Source organism: Primulina tabacum, unplaced genomic scaffold (genome assembly GCF_025594145.1).
Source record: "Primulina tabacum isolate GXHZ01 unplaced genomic scaffold, ASM2559414v2 Contig486, whole genome shotgun sequence".
Lineage (NCBI taxonomy): Eukaryota > Viridiplantae > Streptophyta > Magnoliopsida > Lamiales > Gesneriaceae > Primulina > Primulina tabacum.
Genome location: NW_027459760.1, coordinates 20,740 through 48,277, shown reverse-complemented (window position 1 = coordinate 48,277; position 27,538 = coordinate 20,740). Strand labels below are relative to the sequence as shown.

General features: G+C 32.8%; 3 protein-coding genes across 30 annotated transcripts; 1 reads left to right on the top strand and 2 right to left on the bottom strand.

Moving 5' to 3' along the window:
• Positions 1-671: 671 nt before the first annotated feature.
• On the bottom strand, positions 672-27,538 carry LOC142534388 (uncharacterized protein At5g64816-like). 20 transcript variants are annotated; one of them, XM_075641233.1, is made up of 4 exons: positions 27,319-27,536; positions 14,481-14,567; positions 13,761-13,851; positions 672-1,363 (listed from the first exon to the last, which is right to left on the bottom strand). In XM_075641233.1, exon 4 carries the CDS (start codon positions 1,309-1,311, stop codon positions 931-933), a length of 381 nt encoding a protein of 126 aa, XP_075497348.1. In that variant the 5' UTR covers positions 1,312-1,363; positions 13,761-13,851; positions 14,481-14,567; positions 27,319-27,536; the 3' UTR covers positions 672-930. The 20 variants fall into 20 exon arrangements, with proteins under 20 accessions (XP_075497348.1, XP_075497359.1, XP_075497358.1 ...); XM_075641244.1 differs by lacking the exons at positions 13,761-13,851; positions 14,481-14,567 and adding exons at positions 1,940-2,302; positions 3,275-3,351; XM_075641243.1 differs by lacking the exons at positions 13,761-13,851; positions 14,481-14,567 and adding exons at positions 1,940-2,302; positions 3,291-3,351.
• Positions 10,568-16,967, top strand: LOC142534391 (uncharacterized protein At5g64816). Of its 9 annotated transcripts, none has more exons than XM_075641248.1 (2): positions 10,568-10,663; positions 16,321-16,967. In XM_075641248.1, exon 2 carries the CDS (start codon positions 16,415-16,417, stop codon positions 16,793-16,795), a length of 381 nt encoding a protein of 126 aa, XP_075497363.1. In that variant the 5' UTR covers positions 10,568-10,663; positions 16,321-16,414; the 3' UTR covers positions 16,796-16,967. The 9 variants fall into 9 exon arrangements, with proteins under 9 accessions (XP_075497363.1, XP_075497371.1, XP_075497369.1 ...); XM_075641256.1 differs by having other exon boundaries at positions 10,596-10,673; positions 16,393-16,967; XM_075641254.1 differs by having other exon boundaries at positions 10,600-10,655; positions 16,363-16,967.
• LOC142534393 (uncharacterized) lies at positions 18,742-21,672 on the bottom strand. Its single transcript, XM_075641258.1, has 2 exons — positions 21,438-21,672; positions 18,742-19,097 (listed from the first exon to the last, which is right to left on the bottom strand). The coding sequence occupies exons 1-2, from the start codon at positions 21,564-21,566 to the stop codon at positions 18,996-18,998; spliced, it is 231 nt and encodes a 76-aa protein (XP_075497373.1). The 5' UTR covers positions 21,567-21,672; the 3' UTR covers positions 18,742-18,995.

Here is a 27,538-nt window from a genome sequence, read left to right as displayed (position 1 = left end):
CCTTTACTTTAAAATGATTTGTCTTACGAAAGTACAATACTTCCTTATACAGGGACTCATTACCGGCACAAATTATATGAAAATCATAACAATGAGTGTTCGATCTCCGCCAATGTGGATCGGGAGCTAAGTAGCAACATAACCAAAATTTTATACCAAGAATTCGAAGCTCGAAAAAATAAATACAAAAATTTATGATTATATAACAGGCTCTAGTTTGAAGCCTTGTAGACAAGAAGTGTGTGTCTGTCAAGATTAGGATAGAAGTACATTAAAAAAAACATGAGAAATAATGAGTTACATCTGTTTACTGTTTTCAAAATTGCATTGCCGGAAGAAGCTTCCAATTCAAAAATCAAGGGACCCGTGACTTGTGGTCCAAAGTTGACGCAGATAGGAATGTTCGATCTGTCAACCCCTTCATATTTATTTTGATAATGCAGATTTGTAGTAATGTATTGATACCTTATTCACCCGCTTCCACCCTTCTGCCACTGAGTAGGTTTTGTGTATTTTCAAGCAGGAGTATTGAATTCAACAATTTTTATAGTTTTAGAAGTTCAAGTTACCGATACTACTCTGATCTTAAATTTAAATACATATGTTTTCTCACATCAAATTATCAATATTAATATTACTCGTGTGTTGAGATATTGACTCTTGGATACAAGAAAGAGTAATATATAGATTCTTTCACACATTCCGTCCATTGATATAAAGCATGAATCCTAAACTGTATAGGTCACCATGTTAGCCCAAGAAACGAGAAACAGAAGCCATTCTGGAAAGAAGGGAAAAATTCAAGATACTAGAATACCAGAATAACAAGATAAAATGATAAAGATTTATGCTAAGATAAACATCATGGGAATTGAACCATTCAGGCATCTCCGATGAAAAGTAAAAAACATCCAACTGCGTAAAAATACATCAAGAGGACCGAGAAGCGGATATTTTGAGACACTCGCTCTGACACCTTCGGAGGCAAACATCATTCCAATTAGGCACTTGGTGTTGGTTGATGCAGACAGTTCGAGCACAAGCATCGGAGCAAGCATCCAGCTCAGAAACACCACATACCATGACACAAGTATCGGTGATTGGAACCTTGGAGAATGCTCCAACTTTATTCAACATTCTCTTTGAAGTGAAAACTCTCTCACACACAAAAATGTCATCCGCGGTCTTCTCCCTGCCTCGAGCACTTTTGATTCTTTGCTCCTCAGCATGTTTTGCCTTCATTCTAAATGCTTGACCTGCAATCAAGAACGGAACACATGCTCCGACCAGGGAGCACCATACCTCAACCATTGCTGCTAAGCTCTGTCGGCCCTTTCTTTGCTCCTTAATTCCAAATGAGGTTCTTGAATCAAAAGAAACGGATTATTTCCAGCTCTACAAGTTCTTGTCGAGGTCAAAGAGCATAGTATTTCGAAAATGAATCATGACAGAAGCATTCCAAAGAGAGAGGGAGGGGGTGTGTGTGGAGGTGAGACAATATTTACATCCTAGAAGCCACGAAATACCAGCAAGAAATATAAAATCAAATTAAGCTTGCTGAAATATCATAACATCTCGTATTCTGGTAAATTGCTCAAAGAACAATCCAAAATGTATATTAACTGGGTAATGTAAAAACAAAACACATTGTAGACACTTTAGAATCATGCTCGAGCTAATTTATGTACTACCACTACCAATCCTAAACATCTACTTCATCCACATGTATTATACATAAAAAATCTCCTGGAATATGTGAATCATTAGAATCTTATCTGGGTTGGGCATGAGGCATTCATAGTTTGAATTTGATCAATGGGAAGGTGTGGTTTAGCATCTTGATACCAAAACCTTACACGACTTCCAAATATTATTGGCATAAAAAAGAACAAAGAACCAATATGAATAAAAGACAGAATCCACAAATAAAATAGCACACCGTAAAAAAGCTTGGGAATTTTTTTCACGGCATTCTCACAGAATCATGCATTTGGATTACGGAACCAGGTTCCTTCGATTTCGTCAAACATCTAGAAGCATTGAAAATATCTAGGATTACTCGTTGTATAAGAAAAAAACGTTTGATAAAATGCGACAAATTGTTCATCATTGTCATAACTCGAATTTTCTCATTTAAATGGAGGTATACCTGCATAACTTTTCAAATTTGCTCTTAAAATACACAGTTTCGGGCATTCCATGGACTCCATACATCAAAAAAAAAATCTTCCAGTTCACTGTTCAGTTAGGCACCCATTCTGTAGCAGAAAAGAGAACCCAAATATAGTTGTATCCATATATACTGCAAAGTCAATATCACAATTTTCGCAAAACCCTACCTTACAAAATCTTCTGAGTTTAACAAAATAATAATTTTCAAGTTTCTTAGTTCATCGAGCTCTTCTTCAATAATATTATCAGAAACTCAGAAAAAATTGAAACAAAAACCCAACTAGATTAAAGTAGAAAATGAACACACAAAAAAAAGCTTCTGAGCATCTCCGAATGCACAAGAAATCGCCAAAAATGTAGAAAGAAAGCATAAAGAAGTTAATGGCAGAAGCATATACAAGGCCGATCCTAACAATATTTGGGCCTGAGTCTAACTTTTAAAAACAGGCATCTGAATCATAATGTGTATTCATATTTTTTTTAGTTCCATAGAAATTTTTCAAATTAAATCAATACGTTAAAGACAATATAAAAAACTAAATGAATAAAAATATCAAACATGTCCAAAATGATCACTAAAAAATAACTCGCCTAACAGTTTTAGAGCTAAAAATACTAATCAAGTCTGTATAAAACAGAAAATACACTACACATTGAAAGTCATATAAGCATTACATCCACCAAAATTTCAGTCAAAAGCATAGATTATAGATACCACATAAAGCCCCGAAGAAAGTAAAAAACTACAATAAAAAATTAGAAGCCCGAACAAAGCAAATACGAGAAAATAGACTTACAGCTCCTCACGAGTCTTTCAATCAAACCTAGAGACGACGCAACGATTGAAGTCGATTAGGGCTTATCTGCAGATGAATATTGGGGAAGATTGAGGAATAAATTGATAACAGGCTAAGTAAGTTCCATTTAATAAATACTTGGTTTTGGGCTATCTAGTAACTAGTATTATATATAATAATTTTTTAAAAAATTTTTGGGCCCCAAAAACGAGATGGGCCTGAGTCATTGGACTCATTCGCCTCTTAATAAGCACGGCCCTGAGCATATACCAAGGCCGGAGGAAAAGAGAGGAAAAAATGCGTACTTTTCGTAGCACGTACCATTGCAACTGCGGAGGAGACGAGGGGGGACGATGTTTGCTTCTATTTCCGTTTCTTCCCCCTGGTTACCGGGATCATCCCAAAAATCAATCTCATCATTCAAACCCAATGCTATAATCGTAACAGAAAAACACAACAAATTTCACATATAATCGAAGAACTCCACCAAAAAATTCATGCGCTCACAAACACAAATTTAATCCGAACATATACCTACGAATTAAGATCCAATTCGCGTGCACGGCACGCAACCCAGAAAACCTCGGAAATTTTTTATGATTTTCACATACGGATCCGTGCGTACGATCTAGTAGAATTGCAAGAGAGGAATGAAATCATATGAATTAGGTTTGGGACAGTTCCGAGAGTTCCACATATACTTTCACTCCATTCACGAGATTCGAGGTGTTCCACACGCGATTGAACACGCGTGTGAGAATCTATTCATCCCCGAGTTAAAATTTTAATACAATTCATTTTAGGTTTTAAAGTCATCTTAATTTATATTTAATGTCACGCGTTGCGTGCTTAAAAGCAAAAAGAAATATAATAAAAAGAATAAAGTAAGAATTGAACCAACAACTTGAAGTTTAAGACGCAAAGACTTTGTCCACTAAACTACATATAACTTCCATTAAAATTTTAACACTTTATTAATATATATAATTATTAAAACAGACCATACCACCAAAAGTTAATTATTCTAAGGGTATCACACTTAATAATATAATATAGATAATATAGATTACATCTTAGTGGACTGTATTCAATTCAAAGTTTTTATATTTTTAATGAGTTTTTCAAAATAAGAAGGGTTTCCATTTTTTCAAATGAACAATTTGAAGACCTATTGATTCTAACAAGACTTTTATGAATTTGATAGATTTTTATCAACTTTTACAGAATCTCACAGATTTATGTGGATTCATGTAAACTTTTTTGTAAGATTTTTATAGACTTTTGTGAAATTTTTTTCGCGAATTTTATAAGTTTTGTACTTAATTATAACATATTATTTTTTACTAATTCCTTTGAATCAATAATTAATTGACATATATAATATATTCAGTTTGAAATAGTTTTTCAATACTTATATTAATAAATAAATTTACTTATTTAAAACTTAAATAATTTAATCCTTACATGTGTATATATGTGAGTTTGTATGCATGTTTGTAAATTTTTTAAAATACATCAATTGATTAATCTGTAACCTTGTTTTTTACATGTGAAAAGAATATTATTTATCATTGTGTAGATATAATTTTGTACAAAAATATCATAGCTCACATATTAATTGAAAATGCTAAAAAGAATTTTAAAAATCATGGTTGTTGCAAGGCTATTCAATTATTAAGAATTAAACGACATTTTTTGGATCATCTTTTATTATTATTGAATATTACATTAATTTTTATAAATCATAAATTAAAAATCACAAAATCAAATATAGAATTCAAAATTTCCTATGATATTAAAATAAACAATTATTAAATGAACAATAAACCAAAAATTGAAAATTTTGAAAAAGAAAGATGAAAATATATATAAATATATATTTCAAAAATTTGATAGAGTGATAGAGATAGATGAGAGGAGAGAAGATAAGAAGAGTGGTGATGTGAAGCGACATAGAGAAATAAATAGTTTGTGTATGAGTTAAAAGTTTTAAAATTCCATCCAAATCTTTGGGTTGAACAAAATACAATTTTTGACAATTTATAATTGTATCTTATGTTTTATGTTTGTATGTTAATGAATTCCATGAAATTATTAAAAATCTATCGAAAATTTGAATACCTCTAAACTTTCATAGAGTTTTAAAAAGTCAATGTTGAATATCACTTGACTTTTTAAAACTCTATGAAAGTCTATTTTGAATATCAGCAGACTTCTATAGAGTATGCAAAAATCTTAATTGAATTTCTAGACTTTTAAAATCTACAAAAAAAAATCATTAAAAATAATAAATCTCTTAAAGTGGTGGATACAATCTTTTTTTAATATCAAATCACTAAAATGTCCATTATACATACGACTTAGTTATGCCATTCTTTCTCCCATTTTTTATAGTCGTAAAAACTCATTTGATAACTTTAAAAAAAAAACTCATATTGAAGAGGAAACTAACTGGTTTGGTGATGCAGGTGAACATAATCATATTTTACATAATTATAATCTTCTAAGCATTAATGGGTCAGTTGAGGATACTCCAATTTATGCTGTTTACAATGGACATGATATGAAAATTTTCAATCTAGTTGTGGAAATGAAATTCAAGAATGCTTCTGAGTTTAGAGGAGTCTTGAGAGATTATAGTGTGCGAAAGGAGTATGAATTAACAATGAAAAAAATGAGAGGATTAGGATGACAGATGCAAAGAAGGGTATAATTTGAGAGTTCATGGTTCTTTAGTACAAGGTGGTCCAACATTGCGATAGAAAACTATAAAAGGGGCACTATTATGCGAGAAGGCACACAAACAGTATAGCAAATTACAAGTACTAGTCCACGAGAGTTGAAAGCATAACGAGGGATAATTCTGATATAAAAATTGATCGGTTACGAAATATTATCATGAGAAATTGTGGTGTGGATGTCAGTAAATGGAAAGTGTTACGAGCGAAAAAGACGGTTGTTCAAAGCATCATAGGAGTTGACAATGCACAATATGAATTACTATGGGATTATTGTGGGACTATTTTAAAGTTTAATCCATGTATTAAGTTGTTGGTAAGGAGATATGAGTGCACCGACCCTCCTACATTTGAGAAATTATATTTCAGCTTACATCGTATGAAATAAGTTTTTTATCCGGTTGTAGACCAATAATTGAACTCGATGAATTGTTTTTTTAAAACTGTATATTGTGGACAAATAGGGATGAAAAAAACCAAGCCGAACTGAACACTATGATGCTGGAACTTGGCTCGTTTAAAATTTATACAGACTCGAGCTCGATTCGAGCTCTTAACATTAGCTTTGAGCTCCGCTCGCTTTGAAATAACTAAGTTCGGGAATAGCTCGAGCTCGGTTCATTAATAGCTTGTATTAATGTTTAACGAGTTTGGCTCGAGCTCGACTCGTTAAACGGATTTGTTTTCAAGCTAGTTGAGCATACAACAAAGCTCGAGTTCGAGCTTGATTTGAGCTCGCCAAAGATAGAATTGAGCTCAAACATATAATAGAATGAATCTCTATAAACTAAGGCTAAAATAATACAAAAAAGTGTAAATTCATTCATAAATAACTAAAACTTGCAAATTTTGTGTAATACATTGCCACAATTGAGAAGAAAGAAATTTAACGTTTATAAAGTATCACTCTTGAGAATCATAAGGTGTCACTGAAATATGTGGACTTGTACCAACCGATGATGTTTGTTGGCCACTTGAAGAAGTACGGCTCGCAAAGCAGTCTTTCACAACTTCTGAATGAAGATTGACACGAGAGGATAAACAACATCAAAGAACACGAGAGAAAAGTTATAATAGATGGGGATGCTTCCCTAGTTTTAGGTATAACAGAGTAATAGACAAATAACCTAAAAGCTGACGGAAACTCATGTAAACCTATGAAAATATATGTATAATGAAATTTGAAACCAGTATTCATTATGAATAAATGCTTTGTAAGCATTATTCTTCAAGTGGCCGAGAAACATCATCTTTAATAACCCATAATTATTTTTATGCAATATTTATATAGTGCTAATAATTAATATACATATATAATAATAATAAAATTTAAATAACTAAGTCAAATATTTAATCATTCATATATATATATATATATATATAGTAAGTTATTATCATCATCATGCTTGCTTAACCAACACACCACTTCTTTTCTTGCCCAACCGGTGATCGGAAAATATCTAACATGGATTGGAGGAAAGGCTTGCTTCTTTCTTATAAAAGGAAGCCATTCACTTGAAGAATTTCAAGAGTTTCTTAGCATAATTTTCGAGTTTTAGGTGTTGGTCTAGAGTAGGATTTAAGTGGTGTGAGAATGAGGCTTTATAATAGTTGAGAAACGAGGAAAAAAATCATTTATATACCTCAAACCCCTCCGAAAATTCTAGAAACATTCCACAACACTCTTTTCTTACCCAAAAAGCTATCAGAGAAGGAGGTGTCGAAAAATCAGCAGCCAATTTTTTGTTAAAATTCAGAAACCTCAGGGAAGGAAATAGTGCCAGAAATATTTTTCAGGTACTATTTTCACTCCCATTTTTCGTACTTTTTCTGACCATATTTCACCTTAATTCAAGCATGAAAGTCGTTCATTATATGTCATACCTCTCATCCATGTCTTTGGTTTCCCGGAATCGGCCCCATAAATAGTTTTATTCGACAGTCGAAGTAGGGGTGTGAGTTTTACTAGTTATTTCGTTTCTGGCATGTTTCGGCTGTGAATGTAAGAAAACTTATAACACAAGAATTGTAGGAAATCGTATTTTAAGTATGCTGGAAAAAATTGGGCTGCGCGTAGTGGCTGGAAGACTGGCCACGCGCCGACAGAACCGGCAAGGCGAAAAACAGGAATTATATTTTTCGAAACATGTTGTAGATTATTATAGGCTTTTGTGCAAGTTTCGTGAATTTTGGATGATTATTTCATTTTCTGTAAATTTTTAAATGTTAATACTATTATTTTCGGATATAATATGATACATGTATGATCATCTGAATCTTTTTATGCATGTTTCTAGTGTTCAATACTTTAAAAATATATCACTAGAAGTAACTATGAAGTTTTATAATTTTTGGACTTGTACGTTTAGGGATAGACTATATTAAAGGAATTAGGAAGTTTAGGCTATATTAAAGGAATTAGGAAGTTTATACTATATTGATCATAATCACCTTGGTCAATATGATTGGCTTGAACTTTAGATTCTCACACTCATATATAGTAAGTCACTAAGGTGAGGAATTTATTTTTACCGATTTTCCTATAATATTGGCATTGGCCTGGAAATTATGATGTGATATTTCCTTAAATAATATTCGTCATGTTTTATTGATTTTTTGTGTCTATGCATAATTATCGTATCTCTTAATCTCGTTGATGCATCAGTTCGATGGCCACTCCTTCTATCATAATAAATCCTCAATCACGTCGAAATTTTTTTTACTGATCAAATCTATCGTCTTGATCGCATCCTATTTAAAAATTTATTCTACTTAATTTACTCAGCACTGTTATTACATAATAATGGAATGCTTCAGTGAAAAGTTCTTGTAATATCATCACACTAAGTGTGATTCTTATCAAACTTTCACCAAATAATGTTTTGGTTAATCATGAAATGAATGAACGAATGATTGAATGATAAAATGATTAACCAAGACAGAGCCCTGGAAAACGGACTTTGATCTGGAGATTGAGTCCATTGAACAATGTGACCTTGGTCCGGGTATATTAGTTCACTTGGCTCGTTATTCTTTGCTAACCATATTTTTTTTCCTCGCGTATTCATATAACCGGATGCTAATCATATTGTCTATTATATTATTCTGTTAAATTTAACATCATATTTATTATTATTTAATTATCACTAAGTCCTTAAAGACTTAAACTCTCTATTTTCTTTATCTATTGTAATTTTCATACGCACGTATACAGGAATTGGATAAAGAAGGAAATGTCGGTGAATGATCTAGTAGTGGTTGTCTAAAATATTTATAATAAATCGTTGTTTTTTATTTTATCTTATGATTTAGTTTGATCTTGTAAAAACTCTATCGTAATTTACTAGTAATTAGTTTGATTCACTTCCCCCTAATAAAGTTTAGTAGTTTTTTTTACTGCCTACAATACTTCAAATGAGCATTTCCGCACGAGATGCTATTAGGGATGATGGCATTTCTCGGGGGCTAAGTCCGAGTTGGGTGCCACATCATCAGTTGATGCAAAATGGAGATGTATACGAATCAAGCAAGACAATACGGTATCAGGCTCGGGCTCAAATCGTTTAAAGTATATATAGTTTCGAGTTCAAGCATAAGGATATTAGGCTCATAAGCTCACGAGCATGTTCGCGAGCTCGATATCAACCGTTTATGTGACTCTCGGGCTTGAGTTCGACTCATTTTTTGATTTGACAAATAAAAATATCAGTACAAATGTATTTGAAATGATTTGAACACAAGACATTGGTGAAAAAATTTAATTTATACCACTTTACCACAATTTCCTTTAATTTGCATATCATTATGCTAAAATGCTATTTGCACAAGAATAAATAAAAGAACATAACATAAATCAATTTCTTGAAGCATTAATAACATATGCACATGGAGTACATATAAAAATTATTCTACTAAAATATTATTTAAAAAAATAGCATAATCAATAAACAAAACTCAACAATTTATAATGTAACATATGTCGAAAGATTCTTTTAAAAAATTCCATAATAAGTAAATAATATATGATTCAAATGAGCATTTCCGCACGAGATGCTATTAGGGATGGTGGCATTTCTCGGGGGCTAAGTCCGAGTTGGGTGCCACATCATCGGTTGATGCAAAATGGAGATGTAAACGAATCAAGCAAGACAATACGGTATCAGACTCGGGCTCAAATCGTTTAAAGTATATATAGTTTCGAGCTCAAGCATAAGGATATTAGGCTCATAAGCTCACGAGCATGTTCGCGAGCTCGATATCAACCGTTTATTTGACTCTCGGGCTTGAGTTCGACTCATTTTTTGATTTGACAAATAAAAATATCAGTACAAATGTATTTGAAATGATTTGAACACAAGACATTGGTGAAAAAATTTAATTTATACCACTTTACCACAATTTCCTTTAATTTGCATATCATTATGCTAAAATGCTATTTGCACAAGAATAAATAAAATAACATACATAAATCAATTTCTTGAAGCATTAATAACACATGCACGTGGAGTACATATAAAAATTATTATACTAAAATATTATTTAAAAAAATAGCATAATCAATAAACAAAACTCAACAATTTATAATGTAACATATGTCGAAAGATTCTTTTAAAAATTTCCATAATAAGTAAATAATATATGATTCAAATTTTATGATGATATTGTCACGTTGACATATCTAGAAAAAATAATTAAATAATTATATATAATCAAAAAAATTCATGGAACAATAATACAACTTTCATGCAATTTACACCATCAATTGAATATATATTAACAGCCCAAAGTAAAGTCTACACTGGGTTGGCCCAATTAAAAATTTACTAAATCCGAGCCCAAAGCCCGAACACTTGACGTACAGGTTTTAAACCTCTTCTTCTGCAGCCGAACTCCATACGGTTCTTCTCGTTCGGTCTCCAATTACAGGTTCTATCTTTCTGAATTTCTTGTATTTCGGTAAGGATTTGTAAAGTTTAATATCTTCTGGACTCTATATTAGTTTTATTTTGTGTTTAAATTAAATTGCGCCTCTTAATTCTGGACAACCGTGCGCTGTCCATTTTCTCTGTGGTTCGTTTTATTTGTTAGCTGCTATTTTGTTGGGACTTGAATCAGCCTTTTGAATTGTATCTGCTTCGTTAGGGTTATAAATAAGGGCCTAAAAATGCATAGAAGTTTTAGATTATAAAGTTTTAGGGGTGGGAATGGGGCAAAACTTGTTTCTTTTTTTAAAATTTTTTACCATGGAAGTTGAGAGGGTAGGCAACTGCGTTGGCTGCTGCAATTTTGCCTTTTTCAGTTTCTTGGTTCTCGGTGTTTCTTTAAGTATTGACTTGCATTGCTTGCAAAAGTGTGTGTATCGAGATAACAATGGTTATTTCTCTTTGGGGGTGGGAGAGTGTTTGGATCTAGGTAAACTTCATGAAGTTTCGTAATTATTCTTCTTAACGTGAATCATAATGTATTGCTTTCAGGGGTGTACAACAAATAAGTAAACTTAGCTAGGGTATAACAATAAATTTATTAATATTTACAAGCTAATCACATATTCAAAATGCTGCCAAACAATCTTAAAATTATCACATAATATTTGACTAATAATATATCAACCTTATTATCTATAACATAATCAATCATTTTATTTATCTCATTACTTGTACCAAACACACCCTTGGTGTAATGGCACTTCTCTTTTAATTGGACGAAATTATCCCTAATCATAATTCTATATAATTTTTATTAAAAAAACACTATATTTTGATAAATTAATCGAAATACAAAACCATCTCAAATTATTTATAAATTTAATAATAAATAATAATATACAAAATAATTAATAATGTTGAAAGTGAGAATTATTGCGATATAAAAATGTCAAATAGTAATATAAGTAGGGTTATTCTCGGTAATTCACAAGTAGCTAGTCTGGCCAACCGAACTTTGACCTCCAAAGGCGCTTGAATTAAAACAGAAAATAATAAATGCAGCTGGATTCAATTTAGGTATTTATTCCAGAAACCCCCAATTCAATCAGCAACTCCAAGCTTCAATTGACTGGTAAAAAACCTATCTTTTAGTTAACCTTAGATTAACCACAGTGTTTTGTAATATTATTTGCAGAAATTAATTGTTTTATGTCTCGTTTAGGGATTTTTTTATTGCTGAAAAAGGTCGGGATTTGGTTTTGATTTTTGTCTGAAACTATGGTTGTTTCTGTATGTGTATTTTGGGTTTTTTGTTTCGATTTTTATTTACTCTGATTCTGTTTCGTTTTTGTGCAACTGTTGTACGCTTTTTTTTCTATGGTAGTACCTATACATGCTCGCAAATTACAGTTAGTTTTACTTTTGCTATGATTCTTTATATGCTAGAAGAGGAATGAAGACTGGAGATAAGTTCTAATTTCTGCGAGATGGTAAGTCGTCCATCCTGATTCCTTGCACCTGGGAGGAAATTATTAGTGTTTGTAGGAGGTATGTGGCGTTATTCCTTAACTTGATACTTGAAACATAGATGCACAAATGTGATTCTGTTTTAACTAGTTTCTAAAATCAGAAAGCTTCACATTTGTATTTGTCTCATGACGATATCTTTTAGTGGTGACAAATTTTGCTCTAGTAAAAATAATTAATTCGAAAGCGATTCTTTTTCTTGGGGATTTGTAAGTTAATGTGTGATACTTTGTGCATTTGCATCATGCAAATGAGTAAATCTGGTGAAATTGATTGAGTTGCATAAAAATAAAAGAAACTGAGTTTGTTGGTTATCTTGTGGTGGATTCATGCATGTGTATGTTTTTGGTCATGTTACATTAAAGATATTTTCACTTATGTTCATCTTGTTATGTTATTTGAACCTTTATTTGGTTAATTTTTGTTCTTGATGGTAATGAACTAGGTATTTTCAAAATATTTATCATTGATGAATGTGATTTATCATTGTGGGAACAAAAATTCTTATGTTTTGATGCTAACTAATAATTAAGGCAAAACTGATTTTAGCTAAACTGGTTTACACTCGAACCCTAAACTGAAATATCTCTTATCTGTCTATCACTTTTCCCCGTTCGGTTTCAAGGAAATCAGTTTTCCCCGTTCAGTTTCAAGGAAATTAGTTTACCCCAGAATCAGTTTGCACCAAAAGACAAAACTGATGATTGAATAAACTGTTCGTACAAAACTGTGTCTTAATAAATTACTATTAATAAGTTTCTAAATATTAATGAATTTACTATTAGGATCTAAGTTTCTAAATATTGATAAATTGATGGACCAAATAAGCTACAAGATTCAACATCTACGTTTCTAAATATTAATAAATTTACTATTATATCATTGCTAAGTTTACTTATTAGTTAAATAAGATATTATAACTAATTTTTAATATTACACATGTGTGTGTGTGTGTGTATTTCAAATGTACAGGTATCACAAAAAGGGAGGAAGAACACAGAGAACCAAGAGACAGGAGAGGAGCCAAGGGAAAGAAACAAACTAATAATTCTTATTTCTATTCATTCCAAATATAACAAACATTACATGCATATATCGCTAGTAAGGACTCCTAACAAACTAATAATCTATATATACAAAAGACGAATGTAACATATGAATATTTGGTTATTATAGTATGACAATGATAATGCAATTTGATGAAATTAGTATGATTATTATATATTCCTAATATTAATACCATAAGAAATTCAGTATCAAGATAAAACTTCATGAAATTTACCTAGATCCAAACACTCTCCCACTCCCAAAGAGAAATAACCATTGTTATGCTTGAGCTAACTTATGTACTACTATTACCAATCCTAAACATCTACTTCATCCACTTGTATTATACATAAAAAATCTCCTGGAATATGTGAATCATTAGAATCTTGTCAGGGTTGGGCATGAGGCATTCATACTTTGAATTTGATCAACGGGAAGGAGTGGTTTAGCATCCTGATAACAAAATCTTACACGACTTACAAATATTATTGGCACAAAAAAGAACAAAGAACTAATATGAATAAAAGACAGAATCCACAAATAAAATAGCACACCGTAAAAAAGCTTGGGAACTTTTTTCACGGCATTCTCACAGAATCATGCATTTGGATTACGGAACCAGGTTCCTTCGATTTCGTCAAACATCTAGAAGCATTGAAAAAATTTAGGATTACTCATTGTATAAGCAAAAAATTGAACACGTTTATTAAAATGCGACAAATTGTTCATCATTGTCATGATTCATATTTTCTCATTTAAATGGAGGTATACATGAAAAGGCCAATTAGAGAGGAAAAAAACCTTCAGCAATCAAATGCATAACTTTTCAATTTTGCTCTTAAATTACACATTTTTGGGCATTCCATGGACTCCATACATCAAGATAAAAAATCTTCCAGTTCACTGTTCAGTTAGGCAACTGCAGAAACACACATTCCGTAGCAGAAAAGAGAACCCAAATATAGTTGTATCCATATATACTGCAAAGTCAAGATCACAATTTTCGCTAAAACCCTACCTTACAAAATCTGCTGAGTTTAACAAAATAATAATTTTCAGATTTCTTAATTCATCGACCTCTTCTTCAACAATATTATCAGAAACTCAGAAAAGATTGAAACAAAAACCCAACTAGATTAAAGTAGAAAATGAACACAAAAAAAAAAGCTTCTGAGTATCTCCGAACGCACAAGAAATCGCCAAAAATGTAGAAAGAAAGCATAAAGAAGTTAATGGCGGAAGCATATACCAAGGCCGGAGGAAAAAATGCGTACTTTCCGTAGCACGTACCGCTGCAACTGCGGCGGACTGCGGAGGAGACGAGGGGGGACGCTGTTTGCTTCTATTTCCGTTTCCTCTCCCTGGTTACCGAGATCATCCCAAAAATCAATCTCATCATTCAAACCCAATGCTATAATTTTAACAGAAAAACACAACAAATTTCACATATAATCGAAAGAACTCCACCAGCAAATTCATGCGCTCGCAAACACAATTTAACTCGGGTATGAATAGACTCTCACGCGCGTGTTCAATCGCGTGTGGAACACCTCGAATCTCGTGAATGGAGTGGAAGTTGGATATGTGGAACCCTTTTGAAACTCGACTGTCGCAAACCGAATTCATATCATTTCATTCCTCTCTCGCAATTCTCCTCGATCGTACGCATGGATCCGTATGTGAAAATCGTAAAAAAGTTCCGAGGTTTTCTGGGTCGCGCAACGCGCGAATCGGATCTGAATTCGTAGGTACATGTTCGGATTAAATTTGTGTTTGTGAGCGCATGAATTTGTTGGTGGAGTTCTTTCGATAAATGTGAAATTTGTTGTGTTTTTCTGTTTCGATTATAGCATTGGGTAGCGTCCCCCCTCGTCTCCTCCACAGTTGCAACTGTACGTGCTACGAAAAGTACGCATTTTTTCCTTTCTTTTCCTCCGGCCTTGGTATGTGCTTCCGCCATTAACTTCTTTAAGCTTTCTTTCTACATTTTTGGCGATTTCTTATGCGTTCGGAGATGCTCAGAAGCTAATTATTTTTTTTGTGTTCATTTTCTACTTTAATCTAGTTGGGTTTTTGTTTCAATCTTTTCTGAGTTTCTGATAATATTGTTGAAGAAGAGGTCGATGAATTAAGAAATTTGAAAATTATTATTTTGTTAAACTCAGAAGATTTTGCAAGGTAGGGTTTTGCGAAAATTGTGATCTTGACTTTGCAGTATATAGGGATACAACTATATTTGGGTTCTCTTTTCTGCTACGGAATGGGTGTTTCTGCAGTTGCCTAACTGAACAGTGAACTGGAAGATTTTTTTCCTTGATGTATGGAGTCCATGGAATGCCCGAAACTGTGTAATTTAAGAGCAAAATTGAAAAGTTACGCAGGTATACCTCCATTTAAATGAGAAAATTCGAATCATGACAATGATGAACAATTTCTCGCATTTTAACAAACGTGTTCACTTTTTTCCTTCTATAATGAGTAATCTTAGATATTTTCAATGCTTCTAGATGTTTGACGAAATCTAAGAAACCTGGATCCGTAATCCAAATGCATGATTCTGTGAGAACGCCGTGAGAAAAGTTCCCATATTTTATTTGTGGATTCTATCTTTTATTCATATTGGTTCTTTGTTCTTTTTTGTGCCAATAATATTTGGAAGTCGTGTAAGGTTTTGGTATCAGGATGCTAAACCACTCCTTCCCGTTGATCAAATTCAAAATATGAATGCCTCATGCCCAACCCTGACAAGATTCTAATGATTCACATATTCCAGGAGTTTTTTTATGTATAATACATATTCTAAAGTGTCTACAGTGTGTTTTGTTTTTACGTTACCCAGTTAGGCAGTTACTATACATTTTGGATGGTTCTTTGAGCAATTTATCAGAATACCAGATGTTATGATATTTCAGCAAGCTTAATTTGATTTTATATTTCTTGCTGGTGTTGCGCGGCTTCTAGGATGTAAATCTTGTCTCACCTCTACCCCCCCCCCCCCCCCCCCCCCCCTCCTTCCTCTCTCTCTCTCTCTCTCTCTCTCTCTCTCTCTCTCTCTCTCTGGAATACTTCTGTCATGATTCATTTTCGAAATACTATGCTCTTTGACCTCGACAGGAACTTGTAGAGCTGGAAATAATCCATTTCTTTTTATTCAAGAACCTCATTGGGAATTAAGGAGCAAAGAAGGGGCCAACAGAGCTTAGCAGCAATGGTTGAGGTATGGTGGTCCCTGGTCGGAGCAGCTGTTCCGGTCTTGATTGCAGGTCAAGCATTTAGAATGAAGGCAAAACATGCTGAGGAGCAAAGAATCAAAAGTGCTCGAGTTAGGGAGAAGACCGCGGATGACATTTTTGTGTGTGAGAGAGTTTGCACTTCAAAGAGAATGTTGAATAAAGTTGGAGCATTCTCCAAGGATCCAATCCCCGATACTTGTGTCACGGTATGTGGTGTTTCTGAGCTGGATGCTTGCTCCGATGCTTGTGCTCGAACTGTGTGCATCAACCAACACCAAGTGCCTAATTGGAATGATGTTTGCCTCCGAAGGTGTCAGAGCGAATGTCTCAAAATATCCGCATCTCGGTCCTCTTGATGTATCTTTATGCAGTTGAATGTTTTTTACTTTTCATCGGAGATGCCTAAATGGTTCAATTCCCTTGATGTTTATCTTAGCATAAATCTTTATCTTGTTATTATGGTATTCTTGTATCTTGAATTTTTCCCTTCTTTCCAGAATGGCTTTCGCTTCTCGTTTCTTGGGCTAACATGGTGACCTATACAGTTTAGGATTCATGCTTTATATCAATGGATGAAATGTGTGAAATAATCCATATATTACTCTTTTATGTATCCAAGAGTCGATATCTTAACACACGAGTAATATTAATATTAATAGTGTTGATGTGAGAAAACATACATATTTAAATTTAAGTCAGAGTAGTATCGGTAACTTGAACTTCTAAAACTATAAAAATTGTTGAATTCAATACTCGTGCTTGAAAATACACAAAACCTACTCAGTGGCAGAAGGGGGGAAGGGGTGAATAAGGTATCAATACATTACCACAAAATATGAAAGGGGGGAAAAACTTGTGTGAGATGGTCTCACGGGTCGTATTGTGAGACGGATATCTTATTTGGGTCATTCATGAAAAAGTATTAATATTTATGCTAAGAGTCTTACTTTTTATTGTGAATATCGGTAGGGTTGATCCGTCTCACAGATAATGATTCGTAAGATCTACTCACTAGAGACCTACTCATGAGGGGTTGAGAGATCGAACATTCCTATCTGCATCAACTTTGGACCACAAGTCACGGGTCCCTTGATTTTTGAACTGGAAATCTCTTCAGGCAATGCAACTGGTTCTTTTCAAGACAGTAAACAGATGTAACCCATTATTTCTCATGTTTTTTTAATGTACATCTATCCTAATCTTGACAGACACACACTTCTTGTCTACAAGGCTTCAAACTAGAGCCTGTTACATAATCATAAATTTTTGTATTAAATTTTCCGAGCTTCGAATTCTTGGTATAAAATTTTGGTTATGTTGCTAGTTAGCTCCCGATCCGCATTGGCGGAGATCGAACACTCATTGTTACGATTTTCATATAATTTGTGCCGGTAATGAGTCCCTGTATAAGGAAGTATTGTACTTTCGTAAGACAAATCATTTTAAAGTAAAGGAGAGCGATCATATTCTAACCTTCTTAAGACAAGAACAGTGGATATACATTAGATAATTTGAAAAAAAAAAAAAAAAACGATTTGGACATAGTTAATGAACTCAAACGAAAGTGAAATTCATACACGAAATCTGGGCCATGATGGTCCGCGGATCACACTCTATGGCTGCTGGTCCATGTAAGAATAATTGGACCAGAAATAACCATTTGATTGAGTGGTGGATGGATGGGGGCAACTCACTGCATTTGAGAAAATTGTCACTTCTATTTATTTTTATGAGACCAAAAAAAAAGAAACCTAATTTAATTTCATTTGGTCTAAACATGGAGTTGTACTTTTCGGTAGTAAGGTTTTCGTAAGACCACCATGGATAGACAAGGATCTTGTCTTACACTGCTATGGAAACATCGCCATGAATTTTGTAATATTAAAATTGTGTCTTCGTCCTGAGTTGCTTCGAATTAATAGGTCCTCCCATTCGGATGCTGTGATGCCCATGGGGGTTCTCTACTCCATTAATCTATATTTCTGTATACTAGCATTTTGACTCATTGATCAAATATATCAAATGAACAATTGATCGATCGTAGCAGTTACATTTTACTCATACACCATGAGATGTGTTGAGCTCTTTACTTGCTCCATTTGCAATATATAAAATAACTAAACCAAGAAGTCTCGTTTCATTTACTTTATATATCGAGAAAATATTGTTAAAATTGAATTTCTAACCTCATCCCAAATTTGAAACTGTTGAAACTTTGGTGTTAAATACATTCTAAGCCACCGACAAAAGTTAAATTTCATATGAAGATAGTGAATGTATAAAATTTAACCATGCTCGAGTAATTCAGAGCTCGAGTTATTTGGAGTTTTTTCCGGTTAGAAAGATATGTACACATTTAATTAAAACTTCGTAACTTTACAAAGGCTTGTAAGATAAAACGAGTTCATATCCTTACCGAAACATTATCATACAAATAAACAAGAGTAAGAACCAAAGGTATTGTATACATTCAATACTCGTACATGAAATGGTAGTACCCTTCATGTGTTTTGATTTATTCTTGAAGATCACTCATCAAGTCAGTCAAGTGTATAATCACTTCTGATCTCTTTTTCTTGCTAATTCTCGAGCCATCTCTCTCATTTCCTCCGGTGATGGAGGCCGCGGCGCTTCAGGAGGGTACACGACATATTGACGCTTCACAATAAATCAACAACATGATTTAGAAAGCTTAACAAAGAATAATGTGTGTTGAACTTTATATAGCTAGATGAGAAAATAAAATCATAGCAAGACAAATGCTAAAGAATTATGTGACTTGCATTACATGCTTGACAAAATTAGGCCTGCAAACACATTGAACCACTGGCTAAGACAGTCTAAACTGAGCTCAGTTGAAGTCAAGCTTGAGTACTTGCCGAGAACTTGAACTCAAGAATCAAGATACTCTTTTAAAATAATCATTTTACCCAAAATTGACATGATTCAGGGTATTGGTAACTAAGTTGATAAAAATCGATGGATATTTCAACAATATGCTGCCAAAACTCAAACTAGATTGATTCTCGAACAAGCTTGAGTTATTTGAAAATACTGGACTTGAGCTCGAAGACTGAATTACTTTTCATTGACTTAATTGACTCCCTTACATCACTATCTTAAAAAGGCTTTATCCAAAATAGAACCAGGTTCAAGCAATTTTTGTGTCACGTAAAATAACAATGCACGACAAACATATACAAGTATTAGCCAACAATGTCTCAATCCGCACCAAATCAATATAGCTTTAGCTGCTATATATGGCTGAGTGTAGCCAATTTAAAGTAGAATAAAAAATTTCGCTGCAAACAATTATTTGCCTTCCCCTACTAACTTCTCATTTGATTTTGCATATGAATCCAGAAATCACCATAAATGTGGAGTGTTTTACATTCTTACATCATTTTATTGATAAAAACACTTCTCCAAGGTGGTTCTGTGGCCTATTGACACTCATAGCAAAAATGCAAAACACCTTTCTCCCACTTTTGCTTATATATATACAACAATATAACCTTCACCAAAACTACATGGTAAAGAATAATAATAACTCAAAAAAAGTGGCGCGAAGATTATTTCCTCAAATTGAAAACTATATTTGATTAGCTTCAGATCGTTATAGTGGGCAACACCATCATGTTTTCCAGATACAGAAAGCTATTTTTGGTTTGCTAAAAAGCACCAATCTATTTCTATCCAGTACTCTTCCCAATCGAATGTAAAATGTTCCTGGTATTCAATCTATTTGTACTCTTTATACAGAGCAAGCTAAATCATTTATGCTAGAAACCATAAAAATCTTCCTACCACATTTGTTGCAAACTTTTCAGAAGCCAAGTAAAACATCAGTCATATTTTATCTGAAAATCAACCACCATGAACTATCTGGCAGTTTTGCTCTTTAAATAAGCTACAATTTTTGTTCATTTTTTATACAATTTGAATATGCTGCTTCAAGTAGTGTTTGACTCCAAGAATTCAAGTAAGAAGAAAAATAGCAGAGAAGGGGGGAAAGGAAGGAAGAACACAGAGAACCAAGAGACAGGAGAGGAGCCAAGAGAAAGAAACAAACTAATAATTCTTATTTCTATTCATTCCAAATATAACAAACATTACATGCATATATCGCTATTAAGGACTCCTAACAAACTACTAATCATACTCATTTCATCAAATTGCATTATCATTGTCAATACTATAATAACCAAATATTCATATGTTACATTTGTCATTTCTATATATATATATATATATATATATATATTCCTCATATTAATACCATAAGAAATTCGGTATCGAGTTAAAACTTCATGAAATTTACCTGAATCCAAACACACTCCCACCCCCAAAGAGAAATAACTATTGTTATCTCGATACACACACTTTTGCAAGCAATGCAAGTCAATACCCAAAGAAACACGGAGAACCTAGAAACTGAAAAGGTTAACTTGCAGCAGGCAACGCAGTTGCCTACCCTCTCAACTTCCATGGTAATAATTTTTAAAAAAAGAAACAAATTTTGCCCCATTCCCACCCCTAAAACTTTATAATCTAAAACTTCTATGCATTTTTAGGCCCTTATTTAGAACCCTCACGAACCTGATACAATTTTCAAAAGGCTGATTCAAGTCCCAACAAATAACAGCTGAAAAAAAAATTTACCTTCTCTCGGAGTTCTATTTCAGAACATGAAATGGAATTTTTATCAAATCAACTTACATGAAAATTTCAACCTACACAGCAGGTATGACTTTGTTCATGATCTCATACACTACGAGTAGAAACTGAAGTAATTTAAATACCAATCACAAACTGAAGCTAAAAAACCATAACATAACACATGGGTCACCTTAAAGTATTAACGTGAATAACCAGAACGAATACCCTCACAACCCGTTTCAGAAACAAAACTTCCCACTTACCCCCAAACAATTTATTGAACTCTCCAATTAAGCCAGAAAAAAGATCTTTAAAAAGCAATAAAACAAAAAATCTTACCTTTCCCATGAATTTCTGGAGATTCTTTGCGTTGTTGGCGTAGAAATACATTAGCCCAATCGGAACAGTGACATATACTGCGAATTTCGCTATTTCTAAAATTCCCTTTGAAGTCCCTAAAGACGACATTGTAGTGAACTTCTTTTTTTATCAAAATTTGAAGTGATCGGAGAGATTTCTCAGTATAGGGGACTAGGGATGAGTACGGTTCTTCCAGACTCCAGAGCACATAACCCGTGTAATATGAAAATTTAAGCGTATAAAGATCAACAACATCATATTTACAAAACTAACACTCAATTTTGAAATATTCATTCTACCCTTGTTTTAAATATTTTCAAATCTTTTTTTTCTTTTAACCCTAAACTAACGTTTTCTTCCTTTAGGCTGTTCATTTGTTCTTCTTCTTCTTTTGCCTACAGTTGCTGCTCTAAGCAGAGCCGTACCTGTGGTTCACAGGGCCTAAGGCGATATGTCGAAAAAAAATCTTGTTGTGATAAATAACCGTAAAATTTAGTTTGAAAATTAAAAATAATCAAACACTAAGGAAAATATAATTTACGAATTATATATTTATCTCTTTGCGATTTTTTTTTCGTGCGCCACAACATCAACATGGTTCTAACGTAATGCAGTGTCATATGAACAATTATATTAGAAAAAGATTGAAATTGGCAAACATTGTACTGTATGTTACTAAAATTGAAATTTGTCAACATAAACTATCAAAATAACAAAATGATAAATATAATGAACCAATATTGTAAAAATATATAATTTGTTTTAAATAATGAATATAAGAATTTATTCAAGAAAACGGAAAATAAAGATATGTAAAATAGATAAGTATTACAATTTTTTGTGTTTTATTTTTTGAAATGAGTCCAATTACATAAATTCAAGAAAAGAGGCCAAATAATCGATAAGTAAAGTATAAAATTTTAACACATGAGTTGACACAAGATAAAATAATAAATATATTGGACAAATATTATCATTTTATGCATACAAAATTTTTGAAAATTTAATTAATGAGCCATGTAGCTTTATTGTTTGGGCTCTACATAATTTGATTAAATCCCCAATGAGCACAATCATCATATTTAATCATGTTTTCAATGAATCAATATCCAATTTTTTTTAAAAAATGTCCAATGCACATACTATTTAGGTGCATGCCTCAACAACATGAGACCAACAATTTTTTTTTGGGCCCCTGTGAGAGCCGGGCCCTGAGGCGATGGCCTCTCTCGCCTCACAAGAGGTACGGCCCTGGCTCTAAGCTTTGCCAGCAGAGACCGAGGGAACAGGCTCAGGAGTTCTTCCCCAGTTGAAAGCTGATGGATTGCGGTGGAAGGGCTGGTCACCAGAATTAACTAAGTATTTTGGAGCTCGAGATAATGTGAATCACAAGGTAAGAATCGATCAAAATAGCTATTAAAATCTATTATGATTTTTAGTCTTCTTCATCCGAAAACATCCACATTTTCTTTCATTTCACATGTTTATGCAGAATCGATCAAAATAGCTATCTCTATTCTCTGCTCTCTGTAAAATCCTTCACAAAGAGCAAATAGTTGGTTAAGTTCGGTGGAGTAAATGAATTTTTCAGGTAAAATAATAAATACAATCTTGAAATCCATTTCATACGATTTATTTTTCTTTTCTGTTTATGTATATGTACCCTTCATTCAGCTGCCCTCATTGTCATAAAAAATCCATAATTTAGTTAAAAATTATTTTCAACTAAACGATTTATTATTAATAAATTATTTGTGTTTGAGGTTAATTTATCTCTTTTTAGTAAATCATTTATAAAATTGTTTTTGCAGGAGTTCAATTCTTAGTTTTGAATATTCTCTTTGATATAAGTATTTTATGAGTGACGTTAAATTAACAATATCATTCATTCTTATCCTTAGGTGACCGACCGTTCTTCTCTTAGCTCCATTGAAATTTTCCATCAATCAATGGTCTAATTCACTAATCGAGGACCATTTAAACAACCATATATTTAACCTTTATAATTAAAATGGCAGAAGAAGAAGTTTGGGTAAGTTTATCGTTATATATGATTTTTATAGAGTTTTTACTTGTAGTTAGATTTGTGGAATTGAGTATTTGCCTAAACTTTCTTACATATTTATAACTGATAAATGAATAAACTATTTGTGTTTTTTTTTTTTTTAGAAATTGTGTTCAACATTGTATTTGTTGTTTATGTTTGAAAATATTTACATTTTTTATATCATTTTTGTTTTTTTGAGTGTAATTAAAATTGAAACATTGGTTATTGAGAAAGAATCATTTTGAATGCAAGTTAAGTTTAAACTCTCATTTCAAAAGTGTATCAGAGACTATCAAGGAATGCCTCAATGATGCAGAGATGCAGAAAATGATTGATGGAACTCAATTTGGTAATTTAATTAAGTTGTAAAAGATTACAATTTATCAAGTCAGTTTATATGGTTCTTGATGGCTAGACCAGTCATGTAAGACTACTAGTGATGAGTTGTGGATGGTTGTAAATCAACGACCGTTGAGATTTTCAAAAATGGAGTATGCACTTATGACTGGGCTTGATTGTTCAGAAGATTTTCCTGAAGTTGGAGAGACGATGCAATTTCGGGATAGACATTTTTGTGGAAATGAAAATGTATACATTGAGAAGGTGGCGACAAAGCTAATGGAAATGAGAAAAACACTTGAACGCACTATAAATTTGGAAAAATTGAAATTAGAATGTTTGTACTTTTGTGCTGCTGTTCTTTGGCCAATTCGAAAAAAGACGGTTCCTCAAGTTGACAACATGCTTTTGAGTTTAGTGGAAGATTTGGATTTGTTTAACAAATATCCTTGGGGTACGATAGCTTATAACGAAGTTCTTAAAAATATAAAGCGAGATTTAACTTCAATCAAATTGAAGAAAAAGAAGAAGAACGAAAAAGATTGTCGAATATGGAGCGTTTACTTTGAACGGATTTGTTCATCCATTGCAAGTAAGATATTTATTTGTTTTGTATTTATTTAGTTAATTTATTTAATATTAAGTTGGCTATAATTTCTTTTAATGCAAATTCTTGCATATGAATGTATTCCTGACATTGCAAAGAAGTTTGCTAAGCGAAGAGATATATATAACATGATAATTCCGCGTATGTGTGGATGGATTTCAAATGATTGGCATGTGAAATCATCTCCAAAGTACAATGAAGTTGTTCAAGCATCGCATGAGTGTTTAAATAGGGTGAGTATTTTGCCAATAATTTATTTAATATTTCAAAGATATTTAATTGTAATTGAGTGTTGGAATTTTATAATTTGAAATATACAGATGGTTATTGGCGTGTTGACACCTACAGAGTTGGAACTACAAGCCTCATACATCGCAAATGGTCAATTTTCTGATTCAGATCCTAATTTATCGCATGTTTTGCCACTGTTGTCGGATAGACAAAATGTATACTGCTATGCAGATAACAGCCCCGAAAACGTTGATCAACCCTTAGAAGAGCAAAAATCTTTTGAAGATATGCAAAGCCAGAGAGCAGATGCACATGACAAACAATCACCTCCACTTCGTCAAGAAGAAGATCGACCACACACCTCCACACATATTGATCCCAGTGCTTTTTTTGGATAGGTTTTACCAAATTCAATTTTATTTTATTTTACATTTATTCCATGATTAATTTTAATAATATTAATTTTGCAGAGGTGATTGTGGTGCATGGGTGATCAAGACCATCGAGGTGTAATTAGCTCGTCTCAATCCATATGAAATAAATGACAAGATAGTCGACTCATATAGACCCTATTTAACAGCATGTACTTGGAATAAAGATTGGATTTTGTAGCGATACCATGGTGGTTGTTGGGATGTTTTGTAGCTTTTTTGATCTTGTACAACTGTAAACAAAAACTAATGATTTGTAGTGTTTCGACTAGATATTATGCAATTGTTTTTTTTTTTTTTTTGGATTCCATGGTTTAATTATTTGTTTTACATTTTTATAGTGGGTCTTTAATTATTTGTTTTACATTCCATGGTTTAGTTATTTGTTCCATGGATAAGAAATTACGAAATTAAACAAAGTTTGAAATAAACCAAAAATGATTTAGGGCGACCGAATAGCTACTGAGAGCGACCACCGAATGTCGATTGAGTTATATATTAAAAAATAGTGAGCAAGTTCATGTTTTATATGCTACTTAATATATCATGATATATTTTTATGGATAAGAGATTATAAAATGAAAAATAGTGTGAAATAAACTAAAAAGCGATTGAGGGCGACCGAATGACGATTGAGTGATATGGTAAAAACAAAGTGAGAAAATTCGTGTTTTATATCATATTTACTATATTATGGTATGTTTTCATGCATAAGAAATTACGAAATTAAACATAATATAAAATAAGACAAAAATGACTGAGGGCGACCGAATGGCGACTGTGTTATATAGTAAAAAATAGTGAGCAAGTTCATGTTTTATATGCTACGTAATATATTATGATATATTTTTATGGATAAGAGATTATAAAATGAAAAATAGTGTGAAATAAGCTAAAAACAATATTTTCTAGTACATCAAGTGGTTCTATTAGATCACTCATATATCTCTCAGTCGCTCTTTATATTATGACATTAGTTTTTATATTTTACACTATCAGTTCATTATACTATACTAAAATAGAGTAAATAGACCCCAAACGTGAAGTTAGGAGGTAGCATTTCCAAATTAGGAGGTAGCATTTCCAAATTAGGAATATAATCGGGAATCTGGATGATCGTCATTAGAATTAATCAAAATCTGGATGATTTTCATTCTTATACAAAATAAGCAATAAAGATGTCATAAAAATTAAATGATTTAACATATAATCGGATGACATAACATATCAAAGTGGGTGACTGAAAACAGAATTGAGCGACTGAAAACAGAATTAGGCGACTGAACCCATAATGTTTGGGCGACCGAACAATTAAGAATGAAATATATGAAAAATTATATTTACAATATATACATTGTAATAAAAACTTGTAAATCGATAAAAAAAATTGAGATGACATTAGAACTTACACCTGATTTAAAATCTTTGACAATGTTGAGAAAAATTGAAACTTTTTTTAGGAAAACAAATGACTACAATATTCTCTTGCTTAATGTAGAGAAGAAAAAAAATTGAAGAGAAGACCAATGAGTGAAGGATGAAGAAAAGAAGAATCGTTCTGAGAAGGATGAGAAGAATGGAGGGAACAAGAACCCATTTCTTTTCTCCCATTTCCGTTTTGTATTGTACGCTTCTTTTGTTTTTTAATTAATTATTTATTTTTTAAGTGGATGTTATTTATCAAATTTTGAATTCTAAAAGGCTAATATTTAAAATTAAAATTTGTTTAGGGTTAGATTTCAAAGTTCCCCGTGTAATATTTATTGTGTTAGATAGTGTGATTTTCAACTGTGTTCATGTGTGCCCCACTTTTAATCCAGACTAGATTAAAGTAGAAAATGAACACAATATAAGTAGCTTCTGAGCATCTTCGAATGCACAAGAAATCGCCAAAAAATGTAGAAAGAAAGCATAAAGAAGTTAATGGCGGAAGCATATACCAAGGCCGGAGGAAAAGAGAGGAAAAAATGCGTACTTTTCGTACCACGTACCGCTGCAACTGTGGAGGAGACGAGGGGGGACGCTGTTTGCTTCTATTTCCATTTCTTCTCCCTGGTTACCGACATCATCCCAAAAATCAATCTCATCATCCAAACCCAATGCTATAATTGTAATAGAAAAACACAACAAATTTCACATATAATCGAAAGAACTCCACCAGCAAATTCATGCGCTCACAAACACAAATTTAATCTGAACATGTACCTACGAATTCAGATCCGATTCACGCGCACGGCACGCAACCCAGAAAACCTCGAAACTTTTTTACGATTTTCACATACGGATCCGTGCGTACGATCGAGGAGAATTGCGAGAGAGGAATGAAATGATATGAATTAGGTTTGCAACAGTTTCGAGTTTCAAAAGGGTTCCACGTATCCAACTTCCACTCCATTCACGAGATTCGAGGTGTTCCACACGCAAT

What these genes read in the sequence shown, in the direction of transcription:
- LOC142534391 (XM_075641248.1), top strand. Translation starts at nt 16,415, where the DNA reads ATGGTTGAGGTATGGTGGTCCCTGGTCGGAGCAGCTGTTCCGGTCTTG.
- LOC142534393 (XM_075641258.1), bottom strand. Translation starts at nt 21,566, where the DNA reads ATGTCGTCTTTAGGGACTTCAAAGGGAATTTTAGAAATAGCGAAATTC. An exon ending in TCCAGAAATTCATGGGAAAG is followed by an intron (nt 19,098 to 21,437) that starts GTAAGATTTTTT and finishes TTTATTGTGAAG; the next exon opens with CGTCAATATGTCGTGTACCC.
- LOC142534388 (XM_075641227.1), bottom strand. Translation starts at nt 27,156, where the DNA reads ATGGAAATAGAAGCAAACAGCGTCCCCCCTCGTCTCCTCCACAGTTGC. An exon ending in AGCGGTACGTGGTACGAAAA is followed by an intron (nt 1,364 to 27,088) that starts GTACGCATTTTT and finishes TTTTGATTCAAG; the next exon opens with AACCTCATTTGGAATTAAGG.